Consider the following 21,138-nt stretch of genomic DNA (forward strand, 5'->3'; position numbering starts at 1 on the left):
ACTACAGAGAGCTACCTGCCAAGTGAAGGATGGAAAGAAATTAGACTAAGGGGAGAAATGAACTCACAAAACTTGGCTACATCCAAATTGAAAGGGCATCTCTGCGTACTTAAAGAACTTACAAGGTTATTGCAACAAAATGAGCCAGCTTCTTAAAGAACTGAAGACAGGATAAGCTGTGAAATCTGGAATGGACCAGAGAACACAGAAAAAAATCTGATAAACTGAATAAATGAAAGATGGCGTGGGCATGTCGGCTCCCACCCTCCCATCATGAATTCCTCCAGGGCAGTGGCTATATCAGGACAGACACCCTAAAGGTGTTAGGGTTCAGAATCAGCCGACATCAACAGAGCACCTAGTATGTGACAGGCTGTATCATATACTTTATCTTACTTTAGAGATGAGGAGACAGAGTCTATGGAGACCCAGATTCTACTTCTATGTCTTCTATCATTAGCTAGGTGAACCTGGTCAAGTAGCATCACCTATGTAAGTATGGCCTCTACTTTATCCACAAAATCAGGGACTGAATAAAGTTATAGAAGATCAACCTTCCAGCTCAAGAATTCTATAGTCCATGCAGTTAACCAAATACTTTATATTCGTACAGAAAAACATTTACACTAGACCATTTTAATTTGTTTCTAGTTCAGAACATTGGAAATCAATGGACTTCACTGTACTGAGCACATAATATATGAATCCAAGAGAAAAAAATATGTACTTTGGGTTTCAGTAGCTCTTCTAATTCTATTCCACATAGTACTACCCAGGATCACCTGGTAGGGATGAGCATGTTATGCCCTGTACAAGGGCACCTGCCCAAGAGAAGTGGGAGAAATGGGGCTAAATTTCGATCTGCCCTGTGCTTGCGAGGCTCAATCTAAATCAAAGGCGCATACTGGGTGTGTGGGTGCCTCTGAACTATCCATCCTCACTGAAGGAAAGCAGTGAGCAAGACTGTGAAACCATGGCTAAGTTTGTGTTCAAATGGGTTAAATACAGAACTTAAATTTTTATCTTACCTTGAAAACATTTCCACATACCTTGCTCACCTCCAATCAGTTTATCGGACTCTCAATGAAATAAATCCTATTCTTCATAATTATCCATCAATACTGACCAAAACCAGCATTAGCCAGGATGCTTTGAATAGACTGTTTCTAAAATCTCCATCCAAGCTCAAAGGGTTAAGATATTTTGTGTAATAGCAGCATAAATGGGAAATGGGGACAGCTTTTGAATGTGACTCCTTAGATAGGGACAACATTTATTTAGCTGAACATATCCTGGCATTTATTTATTGTTCTTTTTTTTTTTTTTAACAGCATGGATGGAACTGGAGAGCATTAAGCCAAGCGGTGGCAGACAAATACCATTATGATCTCACCTTTAAGTAGAACCTAATCAACAAAACAAAATAAGCAAGCAAAATATAACCAGAGACATTGAAATTAAGAACAATCTGACTGTAACCAGAGGGGAGGTGGGAGAGGATAATGGGGGGGGGGGGGTGGTGAGGCTCTGGTATTTAAAATAAAGCTATTTAATTACCTTCACACTTCCAAAGCATGGTACCTACCAGGTACTTGCCCAAAATACAGAAAAACAAAAACTTTGAGGAAAATACTTGCTATATTCCATTCTGGGCTTCTAGTGGTCTTTACGCATGGACTACTCTTTGCCACCATTATCAAGTCACTCCTTTTGAGGCTCCTGATTTCTCTAGCAGCAAATTACATTTGCACTAGTTCACTCACATTCTTCTTCCTTTACATCGTCATCGATAGCTATCAAGACCATTCATTCTGAATTTCCTGGGTCAGTCTCAATTTTGGACATTCTGCCCCTCTCTCCTCTCAATAAAAAGTCCCCAGCTTTTTATTTGGAAAGCAAGGTTGCCACAATAATAGCATTACCCTCACAAAATATCAGACATGCCACAGTCACACCATCATTACAGTGCCCTTATTTGGTTGGTAGCCATCTAAAGGAAAACTGGCTGATCCATCCAGGGCTTAGGACCATTTTCTGGCCTCACTAAAGAGAAAAATAATGCATTTGCTACCATCATAAATAAGTTTTGGATGAACAAACTTAGAACTCAAGTGAACTTTTTCCTTGTTGTAGAAGAGAGTTTTTCAAGGCTAAAAAATTACTATTTGATGGAAGTGTACACAATCTGGAAAAACTGAAGCCCTGGGGCTTCCCAACTGCCAAACTCCCACATGCTGGCTCTCGAGACACATCCACACTCGCTATTAAAGTGTCACCGTTTATAATTTGGTTCTAAATCTTTCTGAAACTAGGCAACTCAACATGGTCTGCAGACAAATTGATTCCTTATTCTATTAAAACCCAAGGACAAGACGAAGTAGGTGTCAGTGATAAAAGTTACCTAATATCAAGTTGAAAATGAAGTTATTAAAACTAGGCCAGCACCACAAAAGGCAAACCAAAGGGCCGGGTTTTGGTAAAGCAGGTCGACTCAACATTTGCAGCCTTTATGAAAGGAAAACAACTGACTTTGGTTTTGCTTAGCTGCCTCTGCAACAATTTTTGAGTCTCTTTTCCCCAGGCACCTCACTCTGAATCCTCAAAGAATAAAGAGGAGAAAAGTTATCACTGCAGGAACACTTCATAATGTGTTGAATATGAAACGAGCTCGATTTTTTTCTCCAGCCTCATAACCTTGGTATGACTGTGAAAAGAAATGCTACTAATATTTTTCATACTCCGGTTAGTTGGTCAGAATCTTTGAAAATTGCAGAAATTTTTAAATTACAATGGAAAAATACTAAATTATGTTCCACTAGTTTTGGTCATTTCAGCATGATCATGAATAAGCTATAGATTCTGAGTCAGAATCTCTGTGCAGTTTTCTTTGGAATTTGTCCTTGCTTACTTGCTTATAAAACTTTTAAAATGTACTTCTAAATTACAGCAATTCAGTAAAAAATTCAAACCTTCAGGCTTGGTTTCCTCCCCTAGCAGGCTGAGTCATAAAAATAAATCTTAGCCATTTCAATAGCCAACACGCCCCTCACATTAAGAAATGGTATTGTTCCGCACATCTCCCATTTCATCCAAAGGTCACGCCCAGCTCACATTTGAAGAAACAGCTCAGGGACTCATCCAGCTCAACATTTGCACATTTAACAAGAGAACAGAACTTCTGCCAAGTTACAGGGGTGAGTTACATTACAATCTTTCAGAGGAACTTCTGAGGAGCAATTGTGAGCATGGGCTTTGGAGGTAGCCAGACCTGGGTTCAAGTCCTAACACTGTGTGACCTTAGTCATGTTGCTAATAGTAAGCAGGAAATGGGGATGTTCATAAATCCAACGACAGTTGCTGTGAGGATGAAAGGAGAAAAAATGAGAGAAGATGTCTGGAAGCCCAGTGCCTGGCACACAGTTAAGTGCCCACTAGGTGCTTGCTGTTTTGTTGGTACAGGCATTTCAGGGCTTAGCCCAGGACCAAGAGGAGGGACCAGAATTGTGTCCCTCCTCTGCCCCCACCCCCACTCCAAGTGTTAGATAAGTTTCTCCCCATATCAAACTTCCAGGAGGCACAGCTGGAAGAGGTAGAACATTCACTCCACCCAAAACCCAGAGTCAGGACTTAAATCAAGAAGTCATAGACGATGGGCTTTTACAGTTAAGAGGAAATGTGCAATTTATTAATTGAGTATACAGAAATTATATAGAGAGTGTCTGACACAGAGAAGGCAATATACCTATCTGCCCTTACTCTTATGCCAAAAGGAACAAAAAACCATGTCCTAAAGTGACTTGCTTAAGGTCAACCAGTCAATGGCAGAGCTGGAATTGATACTTGGGTCTTTTTGAGGGGAGGTACTGCCTCAGGTCTACTAATGAGAATACTGGGAGTCAGACAGTTTGAAGGACTGGCCAGACATCCCCCAACCTCCAAGAACAATCTTCCTAACAAACCCAGCATGCTGTCCCTAACCCTTTACCACCAACCCCACCTCTGACCACCACTGAGAAAAAGAAGCCGGATTCCCTCTGGTCCATGGTGTAAACCCCTGCCTGTAAGGGCTGGGAGTTCTGAAGGGAAGGGACAGAGCTTTGGGATCTTGAGAGGAGAGTACTTCCTTGCTCCCTAGCCCATTGGGGATCACAGCAGTGTCAGGTGTTCCCCAATAAATGCAAAATGTTTGGAAACTTTCCCGAAGGTTTTTACAGCCAGCTGAAACAGCGGGGGGAGGGGGGAGCAGGGATGGGTCCAAGCACGTCCCTTCTTCGTCTTTTAGGCCAGGCCTGTGGAGGTGACAAGCATGGATCTCTGGGTTCACAGGAATGAAAAGACCTTTTTGAATATCAGCAGAAAATTCTGATTCTATCCTAGGTATTACACAAAGGAACCGGTTCCAAATTCCGAGGTTCACACAGAGGATAGCTAAGAAGCCTGTTGCATTTGGCCTGGGGAAACTGAGAAGCAGACATCAGCAGTGGGTAGAAACCACTTTTCTTCGCTTACAATTCATTTATAATTCAAGAAATATGCATGAACACAGAGAAACTCTGAACTGGGGTCTGTAGTTGAGGGAGAGGTTGACAGGTAGGACCACAGAGGGAATGTGAAATCCAAGTTCAGGACTGAAGGATGGGTAGGAATTAGCCAGGAAGAGAGTTGGTTCTAAGCCTGGGGTAGGCTAACTTATGCTGTAAAGAATCAGAAAATAAAAATTTTAGTCTTCACGCCATATAGTTTTGACTGCAGCTGCTCAAATCTGCTATCACAGGGAGAAAACAGGTACAGAAAACAGATAAAAGAATGAAATTTTTTAAAAAAGAGGAATGACTGTGAAGAGTGAAATTTGAATTTCATAGAATTTTCACATGTCATAAATATTATTCTTTTTATTTTTTGAACCCTTTTAAAAATAAGGAACCATTCATAGCTTATATAGCTTAAAAATATCTGTATTTATTAAAATATATGGAGGTTTAGTCAAGGTCATTCCTGAACTAAGAAGATGATATGCATTTCTAAATCATATATTCCCTTAGACCCTCCATCCATACTTGGGACTAGGGTGACACAAGTGAGCTGCCTATGCTTCATAATTTAAGGAGGCATTCACTAGTAAGCAGAGGGTTAGTCCTTGTAAGACTCCAAGAGCAAGTGCTTCCTTAAATCTTGTACCCTAGGAATCTCACATGTCTCACCCTAGGCTTGGTCCTGCTCCTACCCATGCATAGGAGAGTACACTACTGTGGAGTGGTCACCTCCTGAGCCATCAATGCCTTGGATGCCTTCCTTGTAATGCACAAGTTTGCAGATGACAATCTGGTTGCCAGCCAGTGCTCTGGAGTACAGAATTTGGATAAGAAAAAATGACATCAGGCAGTAGAGGAGGGAGAAACTATGCAGACTGGAGTTTGAAGAGAATTTGGAAGAGAAGATAAAAAATTTTACTTGAAAGTTGTTGCTGGTGTAGTAGTGGAAGAAAGACTGAGAATGAGATCAATGTCCAAAGAAAATGATTAACAAGTTTTACTGTGCATCAAAACTGTAAGTCATCTTTGCCACTCTCTTGACTTTCATTTGTTATATTATACTTATATCTAGATATATATTACAAATCATGTATCTGATAATGAACTTATATCCAGAACATATAAAGGATTAAATAATAAACAATCAGCCCTGACTGATGTGGCTCAGTGGGTCTGATTCCTGGTCAGGGCACATACCTGGATTACAGGCCAGGTCTCTGGTTGACAGTGTGCGAGAGGCAACCAAATCATGTTTTTGTCACACATTGGCATTTCTCTCCCTCTCCTTCTTCCTCCTGTCCCCTCTCTCTAAAAATAAGTAAATAAAATCTTTAAAATAATAATAAAAATAATCCAATTTAAAAAGTGGGCAAAAGATTTAATAGCCAATGAGCACGAGAAAAGTTCAGGAAAATGCAAATAAAAACTGCGATGAGATATCACTTCATACTCACCAGGATGGCTATAAGCAAAAAGATGAACACTAAGAAGTGTTGGATGTGGAACACTAAGAAGTGGAGGATGTGGAGCAATTGGAACCCTCACACACCACTGGTGAGAATGTAAAAAGGTACAGCTGCCTTGTAAAACATCAGTTTAGCAAGTCCTCAAAAGGTTAATTAAACACAGTTATATGACTCAGCAGTTACACTCACAGATATAAACCCAAGAGAAATGAAGACATATGCCCACCTAAAAACTTGTATATGAATGTTCATGTACAAGTTTATTCCTAATTGCCAAAAAGTGGAAACAACCCGGTGTCCAACAACTGATGAATGAATAGATAAAATGTAGCATATTCATTTTTGTAGTATAGTAAATGGAATATAGTAAAAAGTAACAAATTACTGACACATGCTACAATACAGATGGAACCTTAAACCTTGAAAATATTATGCTAAATGCAAGAAGCCAGTTACAAAAGACCACATACTACATTAGTCCATTCATGTGAAATTCCAGACTAGGGAAGTCTATAGACACAGCGTAGATTAGTGGATGCTTACGGCTGGGGAAGAGGGAAAGGAATGCAGACAATGGAGGGTGACAGCTAAAGTGGAGGGGTTTTCTTTCTGAGGTGATGAAAATGCTCTAAAATTGCTGATGTTGCATATACCTGTGAATATACCAAAACACTAAATTATATACTCTAAACAGGTAAACTATATGGTATATGAATTAGATCTCAATAAAGCTGTTAAAAAGAAGAAATTAAAGCATTTCTCCTTCCCTCCAAGGGTTTCAAAGAATAACTTCTCCTCACCCTGAAAGATGACTGTGTCTTTGTGTTGCCCAAGACTAAGGTGGTTTTCTAATTTCTTTCTGAGGGGTTGAAAGGTGATGGCCTAAATGAGAGGGAAAGGGCTGAGGTCCAAGGGCCAAGTATTGAGGTTTGGGACTTGGATGCCTGAGCTCTGTAGGACCTTGATCTAATCTGAGGCTCTGAATGTATCCAGGCCAGCTGTTAGAACAAAGAACCACTGGTCAGGGCATGATTTTGGTGTCACGGGGCTCTTCAGGGCCAGAAAATGACCCCAGCACCACTGTATAAGAACAGCTTTTCAGGGAAGGCCCTGCCTGAGCCACAGGTTCGTCTAGTCACTGAGGGGTCATGGGATCATCACTCCCCTCACCCCCTGTGATGCATCAATTCTAGAATGCTGAATCATTTGGTCTGTATCACTCCAGAAGGCCTAGAATCTCCAAGGGGCTTAGAGTGCTGTTCTTGAACCAGCACTGAAGTAGGTGATAAAGGGGAGAGGGACATCTTATCACTCATCACGATGTGGAGGCCATTCTATGGGCAGCCTGAGTCTCTCCTGTGTAAAAATGCAGGGTGTGGATCAGATCAGGGCTCCACTGGATGGTCCCATCCTTGCCTACAGGTTCTAATTCTTTTCAGGCCACATTCTAACCATGGCCCACTTTCAGGGGTAGAGCCTCTCCAGTTGCCAATTCTCATTATGCAGGACATCTGGAGAAAGGAAAAGGAGAAAAAAGTCCTAATGGTGATATGTCCCAAGCTAACATGAGAATAACAGTGGCCATGAATACATTCATCTTAAACTATAGTCCAGGGTCAGTGCTTTTCATTCCTTGTTTTTTTTGTTTTTTATTTTTGCCAAATCCTACACAAAAAGCTGGTGTAACCATTGTAAAAATTGTGGACGTACATTTACCCTAAACTATCCCAATGCAGCTAATAAGTGAAAGTTATCCAATTAACACAAAGCTGGCTTCTGACAGCCCATCATATTTTCCACTGATGCACTAGACATGACTAAACTGTTCAGGGACTGGCCGGGAGCTGGATTCCCTGTCACTACGCTCAGCATGAAGGGGCCAGCATCATCCTATACCCATGTCATGAACTTGACATAAACTTAGTCATGGAAAAGGAGGCCTGGCATGTCACCAAGCACAGGCTTTCAGCTTCGTCTGTGCAGTCTGTGGAACTTTAATTATTTCAAGGTCCAAAGTGCACCCAAGATGTAGGGAGACCAAATTTCCAGACAAGAAAATAAGACATGTTGCTATTTCAACAGCCATCAATTACAACACTGAAAGGCAGGGCTCAACGGATATGTGATAACCCATAAAAGTTATAACTTAGAAAATGAATTCATAATCGGTTGGTCCCTTTATACATAACAGAAAATAAAGAATCAAGGACATATATACCAACAAAGATATTTATGTTAAACACTCAAAAAATTTCCATTGCCTCTTAAGTTTAATTTTCTATATTAGAAAGTAAAAAATGTAAAGAAAAATACATTTTAGAAGGAAAAAAACAGAAAAGAAACTAGTAACATAGAAGCTGGTTTTGACTTTCCTTTTTAATTTATAGTTTTTCTATTCTCACTTTTAAAATAACACCTCATTTCCCCCCTGTGTTGCTGTACATATTGTTGTACATTAAATCCTGTTGTGATTCAAGGCAGGGAAATAAATAGAGTGTAATTACAGGAGCCGATGGACCTTCTGCCCTGGCTACCCTCACTTCCTCCACGTTCCATCACTCAGTGCATGCAGAACTCAGGTTACATGAATGATTCCAGCAGAGGCAGGAACTTCTTGTACTTCGCATTCAGAATAACTCTAGTATCTAAATTTCCCAAAATTCAGGAAGGGAGAAAATTTTTTTTAAATAAAAACACTCTTAACCAATCTTTAACCTGGAGACTTTAGCCATTTGCCAAAATATACTGTCTTGTTGAGCCAATAAATTGAAAGCAGGAGGGAGGGAGTGTGGCTGTAACTAAATAAGGGATAGGGTTTTAATTTTTTATAAGCAGAGGGAGGAGGATACCAATATGATTAGTCAGTCAGCCAGCATTAATTCTCATTAATGTCCCCCATTCAAATCCATTCTCCTCTGTACAGCTGTGCAAATAGAAAGTAATTGGGTCATTTTGACAGAGGCACCAAGGAAAAAAAATTTTAAGTGAGGCAAAAAAAAAAAACCCAAAAAACCCCTAATTGGACAAATAACACATTCTTTAAATGTGTAGGAACAGTTGTTCAAATGACCACACCACAGACTGAGGGACATACATTCAAATTAATCCTGCTAAAAACTTCCCCTGTTCAAGAAGCTACCAAGAGGAGAGGGTGGGGACATGTTCACGACAAAGCATGTCATAAATGGCCAGAGCCAGAGTAGTGACACTCACTCTTCACCAGGCACTGCCAACTGACTCCAGAGACCCTGGTTCTTAGCATGACATTCTCCTGTTTACTACATACTTGGCATTATGCTTGCATTATGAAGAGTGGATAAAAGGTGGGGCCATTCCTTGCCCTTATAAAATTTACAATCTGATTGGGGGACACCTGAAATAACCAGAAAACCAGAACCACAAGTCTGCATTTTTTAGCTGAAGGAAGCAATTTATAGGATATAGGGCAAAGTGGCTATAATTCACCTGCACAACTTGTTAGGATTTCTACCAGCCTCAAAACTACAAACAAGATACAGTGAGAATGCCATACTTCAAATAATACTGATTGATTCCTGCCATGGTATGGATGTTTGGAAAGGTCTCTTCCTTTCAGAAATCTCCCTTGAGAAAGAATAGGAGAACAGCCCTGGCTGGTGTAGGTCAGTGGATTGAGCACAGGCCTGCGAACCAAAAGATCACAGTTCGATTCCCTGTCAGGGCACACGCCTGGGTTGCAGGCTAGTTCCCAGCAGGGGCCAGTTCCCAGCAGGGGATGCATGAGAAGCAACCATACATTGATATTTCTCTCCCTCTCTCCCTCCCTTCCCTTCTAAAGATAAATAAATTAAAAAATTTAAAAAAAAACAAATATTATTTAAAAAACAGGAGAACAGTCGGCTGCTTCCCCAGCTTCATGTTAAGGTTTAATAAAAATGCCCACAGCTTCCCAGAAACCCAGTCAGAGAGGAAAGAGAAGTTTCTGGAGTTCACTCTGACAGACGGATGGCAACCTCTCCCAGCCTCCAGAGACCAGAAGCAGGGAGGAGGTAATTTGCATCATCTCTTCTATTCTTTTCCTTGGAAATTACCATTCCAGCGTGTCTGACTGACAGAAAGGGGCAGATTTGAGCTGGGGACTTCAGAATGTTCTCAGAAGAAGCACCAGGCTCCAGGAACTGGAGGAGGAGAACAAGCATGCCAAAAATTACACTGCAATTTACACCAGATTCTCGGCCCTCATGCCTGTGTAAGTATGTGGGGGAACTATGATAATGGCTCTCCAGCAATCTACTTCACCTCACTTGAATGTGAGTTTAAAAATCGCTGCATTTTTAAGTGGGCTGACACAATGCTGTGATGAACTCCTTTTTCCCTGCACGGACAAAATTCAGAACTCAGTCAGAAGAGCTGGGGAGCATGTGAGTAACTGACACTTTGTGACTCAGGTTTCATGAGGTATCAGGTGAAAATGCAAAAACAAACCACTAACACTTCTTGAGGTTAAGGGTAGGCTGGATGCACAGAGAGAAGGGCCTGCAGGCTGTTTCTTTTCGGGCAGGCTCCCAGTCCTGCCCTTGACACTCTGAGAGACCAGGCAGTGTCTGTTTCTTTAGGGGAAAAGAAGTATTTCCAAAATGTCCTGATGAAGACCAAAGAGCTCGGTTTAAGCTCCGGGTGAATGGTTCTCAACTCCACAGAATCATAGAATCACCAGGAGAACGTTTTGAAAACAATATTCACGCTGAGCCCTACCCTAGTGATTCTGGTTCAGAGGGTCTGGGAGATGGGGGGCTGGAAACTCTAATTCTAATATGTAACCAGGGCTAGAACTACCAGAGCAAACACAGCCAAGTTTGACATACCAAGACTGAGATATCAGTGAGTGTGGCAAGCAAGTCAACAAATGCTAAAATGAACAGGACTTGTCTGTTCCGTTAAAAGCTTACCCTAAATTTTATTTCTTTCTGGATCTTGAAGAACTAAGAGTGTGGGCTGCCTGAATTCTAATCCTAACTACACCACTTATTGGCTAAATGACTTTGGGTGAGGCACATTACTTCTCTGAGACTGTTTTCTTAATAATTCAATGGGGTTAATAATCACACCAGTACCAGGAGCAGCTGAGATGATAGCATGAAATCAAGAATAAATTATTTGGCCCAGTGCCTGGCAAAAGTATATGCACAATATATATTACCTATCATGACTGGTGATGATGAAAGTAAAAATATGCTAGTTATATTTCAATAAAAAGAATGTTTTTCTAGATATGGTATTTATTCACAGGGCCAGGTTTGAGGAAATTGTGAAACACTACAATGCAAGAGCTAGAAATTTTGCATTTTCTTCAATTATGAATACAGGAAACAAACCCCAGTAGTAGTAGCAGTTTCTGTGATCCAGTCAGCAATAGAAATCACAAATATTTCCATATATTACAGTCATAGTAGAGACCCTAAAATAATATTTATGTTCAGTGTGACCAACTGCCCTGGTTTGCCCAGAACTGAGAGGTTTCTCAGGATGATCAAACTAGTAAAGCCCCAGGCAAACCACTCCCTACTTTAAATTTAGATTCCTCACTACTTTGAAATTATGGCAGTTAGCTTATCACTGGATGCCACTGTTTAGTGTGTTAACAAAGAAGCACCTATTCTGCTATGTCACAATTTCAAAAAATATCTTGATAAATGTACATCCACATAATCTGTGTCCTTTATAATGCTTTGTATTTCATTGATGCATTTAGCAGCATTCTGAGTCTGAAGGCTTCACCAAATTGCCAAAGAAGGTCCATAGGACAAAAAAGGTTAAGAGGGAGGAAAGTGGGAACACTGGTTGGAAAATGGACAAAACTGGATTTTAAATTTTTTTAGGCCTTGCCAACTAAAAACACGACAAAAGAAGGCATAGGCATGTATCTCCAAAGGACACAACTATATTTTCAGCTGATGGAGTTTTTCCACTACCGGGAGTTTCTGTTCTGTAATTCCACACACAGTAGCCAGGGACTCTCTGTAATTTCTCCACTCCTAATGACATGTGTATTTGTATTTTGTTACTTATATTGTTGCAGAGTTAACTTAAACTTGACGGCTATCAATTGGAGTATCTGTTAGGTCTACTTGTTTCTGGTAACTATACAAATACTTCCCCTATGAATCATAATTTGACAGAATTTAAAATTTTCCATGAATTAAGACAATGAAAATTCAGATTTTGAAATATCAAGCTTCAAAAATGATCCAAAGAAACTTTAACTCTTACCGAATACCACTGGGCTTCTGGCAGACTTTGGCTTCCATCTTGCCTGACCACCACTGTTGACAGCTGGCCCGTTACTCTCCCACAAGGCAATAAGAGACCACTTTTCTTCATATCAATGTAACTCCAAGCTGCCAGTCCAATGTGACCAGAAGGTAGAGTTCTCACAATTGCCCTTGTCCCAGTATACACAGATTTCTTAACTTCCCTGTCATTTTTACAAAATCTTCTCACTAGCAAAGTGGACCGCTCCTTTTTACTTCTCAGCAAATCTTCTACATCTTCACAATTATCAGGGAAGTCTTCAAAATGGCTCAGAAAGGTCTTGGAAGATGTACTATCAGTAAAATTCTCCCTGCAAAAGCTGTCACTGGAACGTACCACACTGGCCTTTTGGCAGGAACCTTCGCAGCACAAGTATTCATCATTCAAGGTATCACAATGATCACACTGTAGCTGCCCATTCTCATTATCACAGCTTTTTGCCAACTGTACTAGTTTACAAGTATATGCCATATAATTTTTCTTTTGTTCCCCACCAACATCAGGCAGCGGAACACAGTTTCCACAATCATCCAAAATCAAGTTATCTGATAGGGTACAGAAAGTATCTGGCATTCTTCTGTCAAGTTTGTATTGAAAGTGAAATAGCTCCACTTTGCTCTCGGGGTGTGCCCTACCAGTCTCTGTGATCGCCGACTGATTTCCTAAGGGACTAACGGCCATGGGAGGTTCATCTATTTCCAGTTGAATTCCAGGGAACACTTTTCTTTCCAGTGAAGAAGAAATTCCAGTTTCCTCTGTGACAGAGTCACATGTTTCATAAAACTGGCTCTGAGGAAGACCACGCAGATCATTTTCCAATATGATGTTGCAGTTAAGGTTTTCCACAGAATGTGGCACGCTTTTCTCCCAGCACTTTTCATTACAGTTCTCATCACTCATTATTTTCTCTCTTGAGATTGAGAGAATCTTAGACAAGTTGCTTCCAGAAGATTCTTCTTTAAGTTTGTTCAGTTTTGAGATGGTATGAGAAGTCTGCCCACTCTGCCTGAAAGTGTGTGTTTTTGGAACACTGACGTCCGAGACCTTTTCACTAGTTTCATCTACAGCAGATTTTGAAGACACCTCTTTTCTCTGAGTTACAGGTACGAGAACAGAAGCTGCCATTTCTTCAGAAGTCATCTTGACCAGCACACAGGCTTTACCTACAGCTCTGTTTCTCCTCCCTGGGGATCATGTCAAGATAAAACGGTTGGTTATTAAAATGGTCTCAGATGTAAAATTCCTCTGAGAAACAAAGAGACAGTTCCTTTGACTCAGGTACACTAAAAGCCAGATGAATTTCCCTAGTTTTTACTTCCTGTCATGTGCAATGTTTTTCTAGATCAGGTTTTTAGAGTGGTAGATCAATTTTCTTTCCTCTGTTATTTAAAGCAATTCTTTTGAAGACTGCCATTTGGGGTTGCAACTTCTGATCCATCACTGACTTGAAATGACTTAGAAATCCAGTTTGAACATTTCCTATAAGAAAAAGGGATATGTCACTATGGAATTAAATGAATTTTTTAGTGAACTCATAATTCTAAACTAATGCAAAATACAACCAAGTCTGGGGAAGAGGTTTTACAATCAGAAGTTAATTTTACAGTCATGGGGATATAAAGTACAGCATAGGGAACATATTGTAATAACTGTGTTTAGTGTCAGACGACTATACCTATTGGGGGTGATCATTTCATAAGTTATACAAGTGTCTAATCACTATGCTGCACACCTGAAGCTAATATAATATGTGAACTGTAAATGAAAAAAATTTAAATTATAAAAGATAAAAAGGAGGTTAATTTTAATGTTTTAGGTATTTATATTTCTGATTTAATACCACAGAACTTCTCTTTCCAGTCAAAATGGAGTAACATGGACCAAATTTATCCTTTTCACTTAAACTGAAAAAAAATTTTTTTAAATGATATAGTGATTTTCAGAGACTGAACAATAGGCAACACAGAATAGTGATCCCTGAAGGAAGAAAAAAGTAATTAAAGCCCTACAAATGCCCTAGCTTACAGCTTGAGAGTTTCTAGGCTATAGGGGAGAAATGTAAATTTTAGGTAGAACCCAATGGTGTGTCTGATTAAAAAAAATAAGAATGTTGAGAGTTCAACAAGGTTAAGGAGGCTAGAGAAAGAAGACAAACTCAGTACAAGGGGCAAAGATAAGGATGGTAGCAGGTTTCTCATCAGAAATAATACAGGCCAGAAGAAAATGCAAAAAATCTTTAAAATACTCAAAAGAAAAAATACTGCCAACTTAGAATTCTATACCCAGCAAATATCTTTGAAACCAAAAATAAAATACTTTTTAGGCTTACAAAAGCCGAAAGAATTCATCACTAGAAACCTGCATTCAACAAAGGGTAAGGAAAGTTCTTTAGGCAGAAGAAAAATAATAGCAAACAGAAGTACAAGTGAGATAGAAAATAATAACACGTAGCATCTATGCAAAGGAATAAAGAATATGGAACATATAAATATGTGGGTAAGTGCAATTTTTCTTACTTTTTAAATAATTTAAGATAACTGACCATTTCAAGCAAAAATAATAACATGGGGTTTCTAACTAATGTACAAGTACAAAGTATGACAATAGCACAAAGGTCAAGAGAATAAAAATAGAAATGTACAGTTATTAAGATTACTACAGACATGAATTGAAATAACATTATTTAAAAGTAGGCTGTCAGACTTCTGGCTAAGATGGATGTGTAGGTAAGCACACTTCATCTCTGTGCACAACTAGAGCAAAAACTACAACTAAGACAACAAAGGCACAGAGAGGTGTGAAAAGAGTAGAACAGGTGGTCCCACATTCACGTGTGACAGATAAAAATTGGGAGGGATACCTAAGGAGTGAGCAATCCCATCCCCAGAATAGACCACATAGCCAAGGGTTCCGGGGCAAGGAAGATAAGTCCTCATAACTTCTGACTGTAAAAACCAGTGGGGCTTGGGGCAGTGGAAAACACTGTGGGATTCTCAAGAGACTGCTCCTAAAGGACCCACAAGCATACCTACCCTCTCTGCTATCAGCACTAGGGCACAAGTGGCATATGGGGAGAAGGGGAGGAAGTGAAATTGATGTTAAGGGGGAGAGTGCTGGGGAGATAGCTTCCTCCTGGGCAATCTCCAGAGGCCAGGCAGTGCCACTGTACCCTCTCTGAGCCCTACCCCACACAAAGCCATAAAGTGGTGAAACAGGCTGCCTAACCCCAGTGACTACCTAAGGTTCCACCTCACACAATTTATAGGTGCCTTTGCTACATAGGCAATGCTACTAAAACAGGGAGTCAAAGTAGCTCTACCTAATACACAGACACAAACACGGGGAAGCTGCCAAAATGAGGAGACAAAGAAAAATGGCCCAAAGGAAAGAACAGAGCAAAAGTCCAGGAAAAGCACTAAATGAAAAGGATATAAGCAACCTATCAGACGCAAAGTTCAAAACATGTCTTATACAGATGTTCAAAGAAATCATTGGGTACTGCAACAGCATAAAAAAGACGTAGGCAGAAATGAAGGACTCATTAAGTAAAATAAGAGAAAATCCACAGGGAACCAAAGTGGAGGGGATAAAGCCAAGATTCAAATCAATAATTTTGAACATGAGGAAGAAAAGAGCATTCAATCAAAACAGCAAGAAGAAAAAGAATTAAGAAAAATGAGAATAAAATAAGGAGCCTTTGGGACATCTCCAAACATACCAACATTTGAATCATAGGGGTACCAGAAGGAGAAGAGGGAGAACAAGAAAATAAAAACTTATTTGAAAAAATAATGAAAGAAAACTTCCCTAATTTGGTGAACAAAATAGACATACAAGTCCAGGAAGCACAGAAAGTCCCAAATAAGATAGACCCAAAGAGGAACATACCACATCATAATTGAAATGCCAAAGGTTAAAGATAAAGAAAATCTTAAAAGCAACAAGAGCAAAGCAAAGAGTTACCTACAAAGGAGTCCCCAAAAGACTGTCAGCTAATTTCTCAAAAGATACTTTTCAGGCCAGAGGGGACCTAACAAGAAGTATTCAAAGTGATAAAAAGCAAGGATCTACAACCTAGATTACTCTATCCAGCAAAGCTATTATTTAGAATTGAAGGGAAGATAAAGTGCTTCTCAGATGAGTAAAACTAAAAAAACTCATCATCTCCAAGCCATTATCATATGAAATGTCAAAGGGACCTATATAAAAAAAAAAGATCACAAGTAGGAACATTAAAATGGCAACAAATGCACAACTATCAAAAACTGAATCTAAAATACAAACTCGGTACTTCAAGTATAGATGGTGGTGTAGGCAGACATGGCTGGCCTTTTCACACAACCACATCAAAATTACAACTAAAATATAGAACAGTCATCACTCAGAACCACCAGAAATTGAGCTGAATAGAAATCTGACAACTATGGAATTAAAGAAACCAAATCCATCCAGACTGGTAAGAGGGGCACAGATGCAGAACAAGTTGGTCCCATACCCATGTGTTGTGGATAAAAATCTGGGAGGGAATACCTTGGGAGTGAGGAGGCCCAGCCCCAAACCAGACTCCCCAGCCCAGGGTTCCAGTGCCAGGAAAATAAATCCCCACAACTTTGGGCTAAAAAAGCCAGTGGGGATTGAGTTGGTGGAAGAAACTTCCAGAGCCCCAAGGAGTTCCTCTTAAATAACCTACATTTGGACTCACCTACTCAGACTCACTACCTCTGAGCTCCAGGACCAGGTAGCATCTTAATAGACATCGGTGGCATACTGGGAGAAACTGAAGTGTCTGTCATCACGGTGAGCAGAGACCACTGTCCTTTTCCTAAACGCTCCCCTCATAGAGACAGTAAACTGGTACCAATTCGAGACTCCATCAAACTGGCTAACAATGTTTGACCCACCTTGGGGATCCCCAGAGATTCTGCCCCACCCAACTTAGGGGCCCTCCCAAGCTGCTTTTCCGTATGAAGGGCTGGTCTTAGCTCATGCTTCACAACTTCCTAAATCCTCCCAAATAAGCAACAGTTAGCCTCAGTGAGCCGTAAGCCTGGCACCAGTGGCAGCCAGCCTAGATTTATAGTTTGGCTTCTCCTGGGAATCTCCAAGCCCAGCACAAGCAACAGCCATCTCAGATTGCTTTATAGCTCAGGCAGGGTGACCCTGAGAAAAATACAGATGGGGGCTAACCTTGGCCTGCACCACCCAGGAAACCCCAAGGCCAGCGCATGCAGCGGACAGCTAGAGACCATATCAGAGCACTACCACCCTCCCCCTGCACAGCTGATCCTCCATGGACCATAGAGGTTTGTGGTCAGTGGTCACAGCCAATCCTTGCAGTTGACTGGCCTGGGTAAATCCCTGCCATTAACCTGCCAATAGCAATCAAGGCTCAACTACAAGAGGAGAGTGTACTCAGCCCACCTGAAAGGTGTACCGTGAATACCTAACTTGGGTGATAGGGGAGGCTGTGCCACTGGACCCTACAGAACACCTCTTACATTAGGCCATACTACCAAGACTTGGAATCAATGCAGCTCTGTCTAATACATAGAAACAAACACAGGAAGGCTGCCAAAATGAAGAGACAAAGAAACATGACCCAGATGAAAGGTCAGATCAAACGTCCAGAAAAAAAGCTAAACAAAATGGAGATAAGCAATCTATCAGATAAAGAGTTCATAACTCTGGTTATAAAGATGCTAAAGGAGCTTAGTGAGGACCTTACCAACATAAAAAAAGGTCCAATCAGAAAATGAAGGACACCATGGGAAACAACAGTAGAGTAGATGAAGCCAAGAATCAAATCAATGATATAGAACATAAGGAAGCAAAAAACAACCAATCATCACAACAAGAAAAAAAAAGAATCCAAGAAAACAAGGGTAGCATAAGCAGCCTCTGGGACAACTTCAAGCATTCCAACATTTGCATCATAGGGGTGCCAGAAGAAGAAAAAGAGCAAAAACATTGGAAATCTGTTTGAAAAAAATAGATTTTTCTATCAAAAGTGAAAGAAATCTTTCCTAATCTGGTGAAGGAAACAGACATGCAAGTCCAGGAACCACAGAGGGTCCCAAACAAGACGGATGCAAAGAGGCCCACTCCAAGACACATAATTAAAAATGCCAAAAGTTCAAGATAAAGAGAGATTCTTAAAAGTAGCAAGAGAAAAGAAGTTAGTTACCTACAAGGGAGTTCCCAAAAGACTGTCACCTGATTTCTTAAAAGAAACTTTTCAGGCTAGAAGAGATTGGCAAGATATATTCAAAGTCATGAAAAGGAGGAACTTAAAGCCAAGATTGCTCTACCCAGAAAAGCTGTCATTTAGAATCAAAGGGCAGATAAAAATTTTAGCATACAAGAAAAAATTAAAGGAGTTCAGCATCACTGAACCATTATTATATGAAATATTAAAGAGACTTAGTTAAGAAAAAGAAGATCCAAAGTATGAACAATAAAATGGCAATAAATACATATCTATAAAGAGCTGAATCTAAAAAACAACCTAAGCAAACAAGAACAGAGACAGAATCATGAATATAGAGAGTGTTTTGATGGTTGCCAGATGGGAGGGGCTTGTGGGAGAATGGGCAAAGAGGTGAGGGGATTAAGAAGTACAAATAGGTAGTTACAGAATAGCCATGAGGATGTTAAACACACTATAGAAAATGGAGTAGCCAAAGAACTTAGTAGTCACGACCCATGGGCATAAACAATGGTAGGAGGACTGCCTGAGAGAGGGAGTTGTACTGGGTGGAGGGGGAGGGCAAAGGGGAAAACCATGACAACTGTAACAGCACAATCTGTAAAATATTATTAAAAAACAAAAAAAATGAACTTTAATCCCTTCCTCACAGCACACATAAAAGTTAAAATTGATCATAGTCCTAAGTGTAAAAGCCAAAATTATAAGATTTCTGGAAGAAAACATAGGAGAAAATTTTTACAACCAGTTGAATAACCAAAAAATTCCTCAGAATGAACCCCAAAGCACAAGCCATAAAGGAAATACTGAACTTCATCAAAATTAAAAATATCTGCACTGACAAGTCTAGCTCAGTTGGATGGATGCTGTCCAGCAAAGTGAAAGGTTGCTGGTTTGATTCCTAGATGGGCACATGCCTGGGTTGCCAGTTCTGTCCCTGGTTGGTGCTCATATAGGAAGTAACCAATCGATGTTTCTCTCCCTCTCTATCTCCCTCTCTCTAAAAATATATAACATCTTTTAAAATAGTAAAAAAATCTGTTCCTCAAAAGGTAAGACATAGAATGGTAGATAATATTTGTAATATAAATATTGAACAAAAGATTTTACATCCAGAATATGTTAAAAACACTCTTAAAACTCAATAATAAAAATAGTCCTATTATAAATGGGCAAATGTTTGAATAAGCACTTTGCAAAAGAAGAAATACAAATAACCTACAGGATTATGAAAAGAAAATGTTCAAGACCATTGGTCATCGGGAAAATACCAATTAAAATCACAATAACAGAGCACTTCATTCCCACTAGAATGGCTAAAATTAAAATGACTGGCCATTCCAAAGGTGGTAAGAATGTGGAGCCACTGGAATATTGTGGTGGGACTGTAAAATGGCACAGCCACTTCAGCAAATGGTTTGGCAATTTCTTATAAAGTTAAACATTCCTTACCATGTAACCCCAAAATTATACTCAAGGCAGAAAAGTAAAAGCATGTATCCACAAACTGACTTGTATTCAAATGTCTATATCAGCTTTCTTCATAAAAGCATCAAACTGGAAACCACTCCAAAGTCTAGCAACAGATGAATAAAACAACCTGTGGTATATTCACACAATGGAATACTGCTCATCAATAAAAGAAATGGTCTTTTGATTATGTAACAAATGTGGATGAATCTCAAAAACATTAGCTTGTGTAAAAGATGCCAACCACTGAATGATTCCATTTATTTGAAGTTCTAGACCTGTGCTATCCATTACAGCAAGCACTAACTACACACGGCTATTAAAGTTTAAGTAAAAATTTATTTAAATTAAGTAGAATTAAAAATTCAGTTCTCAGCTGCAGTAGTCACATTTCAAGTGCTCAATAGTCATATGTGGCTGGTAGAAACTGTACTGGATAGCACAGGTATATAAAACATTTCCATGATCGTGAAGTTCTATAGGACAGCGCTGTTCTAAAGCATGCAAAACCAAGCAATGGACATAGAGTCAGATCAATCTTGCAGGAGGAGAAGAAGGAGTGGAAAGACCATCATATGGCGCAAAGGCACTTTCTGAGAATGGTGGAAATGCTGGATATTTTGACAGGGGTGGTGGCTAAATACCAGCTGTAGAGGGTGGGAAAAGAGTAGGTTTACAGTTGTGAGTATGCAAAACAAGTTTATTCCTGTATTATTACTTATTAATTATTGTAATATTTTCCATATGAACAACTGCAAACCTACTTTTGCCCACCCTCTATACATAAGCCCATATCAAACTTCAAGTGGACTATAGGCTGCACCACCTGCACCTTTAGCCAGTAACCTCTGAGCAGTAAACCTATTCAAATGATGCTGAACATTTTTAGCTGACCACACAGCACCAGGATAGTGAAATCAATCAGTCTCAATTTTGATCCTGTCTGTGACACTTAATAACAGGCTGACCTCAAACAACTCATTTAACCTTGCTAAGGCAAAGCTTCTATGTGAAATGGGGAAACATAAGCCTTCATGCAGCCCTCACAATAATCCTATGAAGTGGCAATCCCTCAAAGAATAGTATATTTTATTATCATCATAAAAATCTCCTGAAAGTAATTATACACAAATTACTTCCTGACGTAGGACCATGTCCAATTCTTGTAAATCAC

The 21,138-nt window shown here is 39.8% G+C and overlaps 1 protein-coding gene across 3 annotated transcripts in view; it reads right to left on the reverse strand.

Moving 5' to 3' along the window:
- Positions 1-21,138, reverse strand: part of PLCE1 (phospholipase C epsilon 1) — a 353,887-nt gene that overhangs the window by 309,485 nt on the left and 23,264 nt on the right. For all 3 annotated transcript variants that reach the window (XM_037143005.2, XM_037143006.2, XM_037143003.2), the window contains exon 2: positions 12,248-13,768. In XM_037143005.2, the coding sequence (XP_036998900.2) occupies positions 12,248-13,429 (1,182 nt within the window). In that variant the 5' untranslated portion in view covers positions 13,430-13,768. The remainder of the gene's footprint in view (positions 1-12,247; positions 13,769-21,138) is intronic.

Source organism: Artibeus jamaicensis, unplaced genomic scaffold (genome assembly GCF_021234435.1).
Source record: "Artibeus jamaicensis isolate MK-2021 breed Jamaican fruit bat unplaced genomic scaffold, CSHL_Jam_final contig_332, whole genome shotgun sequence".
In the NCBI taxonomy this organism is placed as follows: Eukaryota; Metazoa; Chordata; class Mammalia; order Chiroptera; family Phyllostomidae; genus Artibeus; species Artibeus jamaicensis.